This window comes from Orbicella franksi, chromosome 8, assembly GCF_964199315.1.
Source record: "Orbicella franksi chromosome 8, jaOrbFran1.1, whole genome shotgun sequence".
NCBI lineage: Eukaryota > Metazoa > Cnidaria > Anthozoa > Scleractinia > Merulinidae > Orbicella > Orbicella franksi.
The window spans coordinates 27,192,244-27,199,743 of NC_138152.1; the positions used below are offsets into that span (position 1 = coordinate 27,192,244).

General features: G+C 39.1%; 2 protein-coding genes across 2 annotated transcripts; both read right to left on the minus strand.

Moving 5' to 3' along the window:
* Positions 1 to 2,286: 2,286 nt before the first annotated feature.
* LOC145495145 (uncharacterized) lies at positions 2,287 to 2,937 on the minus strand. The gene has a single exon (XM_081474726.1). It carries the CDS (start codon positions 2,923 to 2,925, stop codon positions 2,287 to 2,289), a length of 639 nt encoding a protein of 212 aa, XP_081330852.1. The 5' UTR covers positions 2,926 to 2,937.
* Positions 2,938 to 2,967: 30 nt separating this feature from the next.
* LOC145495144 (uncharacterized) lies at positions 2,968 to 5,203 on the minus strand. Its single transcript, XM_081474725.1, has 3 exons — positions 4,754 to 5,203; positions 4,185 to 4,311; positions 2,968 to 3,134 (listed from the first exon to the last, which is right to left on the minus strand). Exons 1-3 carry the CDS (start codon positions 5,090 to 5,092, stop codon positions 2,968 to 2,970), a joined length of 633 nt encoding a protein of 210 aa, XP_081330851.1. The 5' UTR covers positions 5,093 to 5,203.
* Between the last annotated feature and the right edge of the window lie 2,297 nt (positions 5,204 to 7,500).

The following is a 7,500-nucleotide window of genomic DNA, read 5'->3' on the forward strand; positions in this document are numbered from 1 at the left end:
AAACTCTTAAGTCTAATTGGTTTTCTCTTTTCCCTATTTAAGCATTAATCGTATTCACAATATACTTAACATCACTCTCGATTCTGATTGGTTCTCTGGGCGTCTATTTCTCACGTTATCTATTGGCACGCGATCTCGTAGGTGGTTTTCAAACAATACCTTTTCGTAGAGGTGTTTGACTGGTTGTCCGTTAATAAAGCGGGGATTGGGTGTTGCTGTGAGAGATCGCCCTGTAAAAGTTGCGGGGCAGCTGTGGCGGAGAGCTCGTAACTCCGCAGGTAACCCGCTGGATGATATCGTGGTGACAGTGATAGAGGCACATTTGCTCAGAGAGACTTGTGCCAACGCGAGAAGATGCGACACCTGTATAAATACCATACAATTATTTCTTTCGGAAACAACCGTAACTCGTGTTATTTTCACATCGTTCTACACACGCGCGCTCGCACACTTAAGAGGCTGTCTCTGTAAAAACCGACCACTGATTTTACTTCGAAAATTCGATTTTTCTCGTAAGCTGGGATTTCAAAGCCTTTACCTAATCAATCACTAAAATGAATGTTATTTGATTAAAAATTCTAATCGAAGTTTTCGAGGATCGATTGAAGTTCGGTCCGCTCGACACAAGTTGATTGCCTGCCGAAACTGGAAAAATAGCACACATTGCCGGCGCTATAAAAAAACTCAATATTCGCTCAAAAGTCCCAATTTTTTTTTCTCAACTACAGATATATCATAGCAGTTTGTTTAGCCATGTTGCAATTATAATTCAATATTGTTCCTTCAACGGTTAAAACAAGATTTTCTACCCGTTAAATCGAGTTTTGAACCAAATGCGAAAATAGCTCTACTTTGAAGGCGCGTTTTAAAAATGTGGCACCTGTTTGAAACTGCTGAACTACATGAATAGAAAGTATAAATGTCCCTTAATTTAAAACAATAATAAAATTTGTCTGCTCACTAGGTTTTGAAAACTAACGACCGCTTAAAGTTCAGGAAATTTTGACAATATTCCAGCGAGTAACTGACACACTCGCCTTCGTAAAGTGCTCCGATAAATTCACGTAAATCTCTTACCTGGCTTCAAGATGAAAGTTTTGGTCCTTTGTAGCGATTCTTGAAACCTGTAGGTAGCATTAAAACTGCCAGCACTTCCTTCCAGCTGTAGGTTTGTATATAAAGTACATTTATACGTTCCTCATCTGTATCGAGCGTCACGGTCACTTATTATATCGCTAGCTCCGTGAGCGGAATCAAATCCTGCGCTGTTATTGGCTACCCGAGCGGGCAAGATGGAGCTATCTTGCCCGCTCGGGACTACCCGCCGTGTGCTGGAAAAAAAATATTTCCCGAAAGCCATAAAATAAATTAGAACTTGAACTTGGCCAATATCCAGCCATCTTGACCTCACACTTGGTCAATAACCCATACATACTTCGATGTTCTTTGTATTACTGACTATTGTTTTCCTCAAAGGCGGTTTAATCATATGTAGAGTCCTCTCGAAAGGTTTGTAGGAGCACTCTTTTAGACAACTCTCGGCACACAGCACATAGAACCCAGAATATCAGTGGCCTTTATCGCTCTTATTGGACACAAACATTCAATTGACGTCTTTATATTCTTCGCCTTCACGATCGAGATTAGCAAAAGTAAAAGTATACAAGCGTTTTAGCTTTGTAGTGTCATTTTATGGCAAGGCCGTAGATGTGGTCGCTGCACTACGAGTGGTAAAAGGTCTTGTGGGGAAAAAAGAGATACCATGACTGAGCTCCTTTATTTTATGAGACAAATTTTGTTTTCTACGGCACGTCGAAGGCCCACCGGCATATTCAAGCTGCTAAATCGTTTGACTTCTGTTAAAAGTAAATGAGTAAGGAAATACATGTCTGTACGCTTCGACTTCAAGAGTTTATTATTAATATAGTTCTTTTACAGAACATGTGATTCTCAAGATCACATCAAGTTATAATGCCAATTACACAGGACGACAAACTTATCATAATAACTTCACGGTTAAGATATCGATTTTTATTAACCAGCTTATTCGGAATTAAATGTAAAGACTGATTGTAATCAGAAATTATAATTAAGCTAATCTGGGTATTGAATTATATTACACGGATTTTACGAAGATTCCTTAGAATTTTGATTTACAATTCCCATCAGATCCTGCGCCGCGTTCATTTATTTTAAACCAAGGTACTTTTTTGTTTATTTTGTGCTAATAGTACCACTGTGATTTCTTAAAGAAGCTTAAAGAAGTCGCTTAAGGTCAATCGCATTTTAGTGGATCCAAAGATTCAATGCGTATGCCTGAGATGGCTTGGTTGTCAAGTTAGCATTATAACCAAAATCATCTTCAGTTTCCCATTGCCCAACGAAAGAAGCACCGTCCATTTCTGTTATTCCAATCCCATGATCAGCACCTAAGCAACTACTTCCTCCTCCACCAATCATCATCACTGATCCATCACCACCATAGTCACACCAGAAGCCGATGTTGTTGGCCCTTTGGATGTCTCCACTGCACTCAGCCTGTTGAAACCCGTCTGTTGACTTGTACTGACCGCCATATTGAACCGTGCAGCTTCCCAGGCACTGGTCACTGGCCCAAACTTTGCCATCTGTAAAGTCGCCATAACTTGTGATTTTTGATCGGAATGTTTGTCCAGCCAAACAGTCACCTGTGGTCTGTAACAGAGGAGTGTGACTGGGGTCATCACTGCGCGTGATCTTAAACTCTCTGCCGCTGACCAACCAAAATGCGGTAGAGATCATGTCAGCGTTTATCGACGGACTAGTTGTGTTTCCAAGGGCATGTTGGTTGAAGTACCAGAAGCGTCCGGAGTTAAACATCCACTTTCTCATGTCACTATTTGAGAATCGGGCAATCAGAGTCCATCCTTTGTCATCATCTATCATGTGACAGTACACCTAATGAGCGAGTAGCGAGTTTAGTATTCCCTATAAATTATCCGTTAAAAAATTATGCTTTGCGTTCGTCAAGTTAGCCAACGATGTCTTTTCCATTTTGCTTACATTGAATGACACGCTCCCATTTGTTAGCAAGTATTGTCCATTTGGTAACGTCTCGCCAGCTTTCTTTTGAGTCCCGTCGCATGAAAAAGCATCTGAAAGATAATGAAAAACGAAATGGTTTGACAGTCATATTAACGGCATGTTGATTTGACAGTTTACACAAGAAGTATGTAAATTTTATTCGTCACGCAAAAGAAAATAACAGGCGACAAAAAATTGATCACACTATGTCTGTTTGATGTGGAGCTGGGCAATTAGCGGGAAAAAAAAAAACTTACACAAGAAAAAGCCACAGATGAAAATCGCACAGAAGCAGCTGCGAGAAGGAAATGTGACTGAAATTAAAGCTGAACAACAATTATACTCAAAGAAATCTCCTCTGTCCGTCCAAAACGTAATTCTTGAGCCGCAGACAATTAACAATTATTGGACGACTTTGAGCAAAATATCGTAATTTATCAGTGGCGAGTAGATCAATTATTTCGCGATGCCGAAGTGTCTGATCTGCGAGACACTGGCAAATCATGATATTTTGAGATATCCGATAATTTGTGATATTCATATTTAAATTACTCTGTGACAGCCAAGTGAAGCAAACTGGCATTTTTCACACAAGAGCTTGGTTGCTATTACGTATGAGCAGAATTTTGAAACAAAACTAATTAGACGGTATTACGCATGAGTAGACTAATCATAGTAGGCAGTTATTTGCAGGTCAAATTGCGGGCTCTCGGCCAATGAAAAGGGAGGAAAAATGCATCGAATAATAATTCAGTTTGCTATGCTATCTGATGTTAATATTCGTATGGCAGAATTCGTAACGATATCAAAAACTAGTGCTTGTCCACATGGACATAGCATGTTGTAACTCTGTCTTACTGCAGTCTATTCTGACATCTTTTATTGTAAGCACTCCGTGCTTTGCATAAATAAGTATTTTTACTGCCGTTATATTTTACTCGTGCCAGTAAACGGGCCCTGAATTTAAATGAAGTAAGTGCGTAAAATAAAATACAGCAGATGTATATATGATTTGCGTCTGTAGAAAAAAAGTTGAAGGTGGTCAACTTTTTCCACACACACGAGCTGCCCATACATTTATTTAATAATACAACACTGCAGGTCTCGAAACGTTTTCTTACCAAGTTTGGCTTCACAGTTTTTCCCAATCCAAGGCGCTTTGCATGAACATGAAAATGTTTGTTTCTTGTCGTCTGCTACACAAGAACCACCGTTGAGGCAACCAAGAGATGTGGGATTTTGACAACCCTGATCACACATGTAAAGCGTTTGAATTAGAATTAAGATAGTTCATAAAAAAGAAAATATATCCAGTGAACAAAATTCTTAGGCGATTGGCAGGAAGTTGGTTTTATTATGGACAGTGTCTATTAATTTATGCCTTGACGGCTTTTTGTTCCCGTGCCCCATCTTGTTGCAAAGTTCCTCTTTTTCACTCTCACATACATGTATGCAAAGATCTGAATAACGTATTACGAACTATTTCTGAAAAGTTTTGTTTTTGGAACAAAGGAGCTAGTTAATTTTCCGGTGACCCTTTCACTCGTTCCTACACTGATCAAAATTATAATATTTATGTCTCCATAAATTATGAGGTTAATATTTGGGTTCAAACGAAACGCAAATTGCTTTTCGAACCCAGGAGACTAAACTTTGTTGAGACTTCTTGAAACAATAAATTGGTAATTACCGTTATGAGCAGAGAAAAAATCACTCCTTGTTTATTATAAAACTTGGTGTTTTCGTCAATGGCCCCATGTTTATTCAGTTCGCAAGTCCCTTTGGTGTTCTTCATGGATGACATCTTGAAATTGGTTGAAGTACACCAAGAATTTCTCAGACAAGAATGGCTGCATGATGTCAGGCTGGGAGACTCAAACCTTTTGACAACATGTCCCTGAAGCTGCTTATTTTGCCGCGTCGTGAAGAATACTGAACGAGAAAGCTTGGAGTCTTCTTCAGCAGCGTAAACAATGACATTCACCATTCCCTGAAAAAGGACAAAGAACAAAACGCTTTTAGCGTCCATTACCTTTTAGCAGAATTCGGCACGGAGTGGAAAAATGAACTGTTCAAATACTCGACTTTGCAAGTTTATTTCAAGGAGTGGTTTTGCTGCCGTGTTTTAATTGTGGTGAGGAAGACTCAACGATTGGCTTATTCTTGCAGATTTAATTATTGGGTCCAGGTAGTTGATTGATGTTCTATGGCTGTAAATTAAAAAATGCTTTGTCCATTTTGAGTTGTGTCTTTTTTTTTCCTTTCCAAATCTTGGGATAATTATTTTTTCCCAGACAGTCTTTTGCAGCTTGTGATGTGATGTGGTTCCTTTGATTAATTTCAAGAACGACACCAGCAGATGCTTAATATTGACAAAACGGGAACGAAACGAAAGAGCAATTAGTAAAGCTGTATAGACCTTTTCACAGTTTTGGAAGTCATCTTGACTTGCAAGCAACACATGTTAGTAAATTCCATTGTTTGTGTGGGAATCCTATGGCAAATAATTTTCTTCAAAGTCGAATTATGAACAACTGATTAATAACAAAGTTAATACTAAACAGGATTTTATTGACCAAATTTAAAGGATTTAGCTGTGCTAGAAAGCGTCTAGTCGCGTTTTTAATTAATCTTCCATTGATTTGGCGATACTTTTTCCGTGAACTTGTTCGCAGCTTATAAGTTCTTGCAACTTCGCGGTTTCAAATCAGTATTATAGTTCATTATCCTAGAAGCCAGGAAGAGTTGCCAGATTTAGCGTCTAATTCTTACTTTATTAGCATTATTCTGTTCCTGCCTTAACTACTCTACAATCGTTTTGCGCCAAGTTGTTAGGAAAAAAAAAAATTTCCGTTTTTGTCTATCGGGTTTAATATAGAAGCACAAGTTGAAGCTTGGAACAAAGAGAACTGTTTCGCTTTATTTCAGTAGAGTAAAATTTCAAAAGGCTTAGAAAGACGTTTGTCAAAATTGGAATCTGCTTTTGCAAGGTTCTCTTTTTTCCTTGTTATTGGCCGTGGCACAAGAATACTGTTTCACCGTGGGCTTGACTTTAGTCTTTGGATTTATGGCTGGTAATATAATGGCGTGAGCCGGTCCTCAGTGTCACGTGAAATTGTCACCTCTGGAGATGAAATGGTCTGTCCAGGGCCACCCTTAAATAAGACGAGCTACGCCTGTTAATCAAGTTCGCTCAGTATTTTCGTCCGCCATATTGAATACTCTAAGTTTAAGACATTTTCCGCTGGCCGACATACCTGACAGTATAAATTCTGAATTAAGTGCGACACAAGTGCGACGTATGAATCCACAATCGCATTCCTGCTACACTTAACTGAATTGAATTCGACACGGCAGAAATGCGACGTATGAACTGGGCCTGAGTTTGTTTGGTAATTTTACTGTGAACCGCCTGGTGGACGATGACAGTTCTGTTGGCGACCGAGATCAAGCTGCGACAAATCACAGTGTTCGTTGTCGTAAGAAAGATTCTCCTTGTGTATGACCGGAGCCTCTAAAGTTAGAATTAGGCAATAAGCGTACACCCAAGGCGGTAAAAACTGTGCTCTCCTGACGTCAGATGCTCACAGGAAAGACATTTTGAAATGTACGTCTTTTTACTGGGGGAGGAGCTAGTGGGGCCAAATTGAATATTCACGAAAAGACAGAAACAGATTTTAAATGCTATAAAACATAAGATATCATGAGCAATGAAATACTTGAGAAATTATTTTGCCGGTAAACTTTAAATTTTGCGCCAAAACTTGGTCTTCGGAGTTCGGCAACTCGCTCACCAGGTGTCGTTAGGTAGGATAATAGTTGTGCGTCCCACACAGTGAGAGCTATTCATGGAAGGACATCGTTCGTTCGGCCGGAGAACTTATTGGTGTACAAGTCACAGATGGCGATATTTTGGCAGTATTTTCTTTGCAACTGTGTATTAAGCGTCTAGAGTAAATAAAGCATTGCGTTGTTGTTGTTGTGCCATTCCTTGATCTTAATCTTTGTTAAATTAAATGCAAAATTCCTTAGTTAGCTAGGTACACCTTGGCCTTGTCTTGATTTATGTTAATTACGAAGAAAAGAAGTGACCGGAGGGCGCTCGTACTGTGGGCGCAGTCACTGTATCTAAGGATACTGGTAAGCGAACATGGCGTTATTATTTGTTTATTTTTCTTATTCTCGTTACTTACATCAGTTTAATAATGTACAGATATTGTTAGAAGTCATAACAAGTGAAAACTGGGTTTATTATTGCTAAGATCAACTTCAAAATTCCTCTTATCAGAGCTTTTAATTTCGTCACTCCTCTACTTGGAGGAAGTTGTGTCTAAATCAGTAGACATCTTTTTCCAGATTATTAGGCTCGTAATTTTCCTAGCCCCTGCTTAGCACAATACAAGTAACAGAAAATAACAAGAGGCGCAACACTGCGGT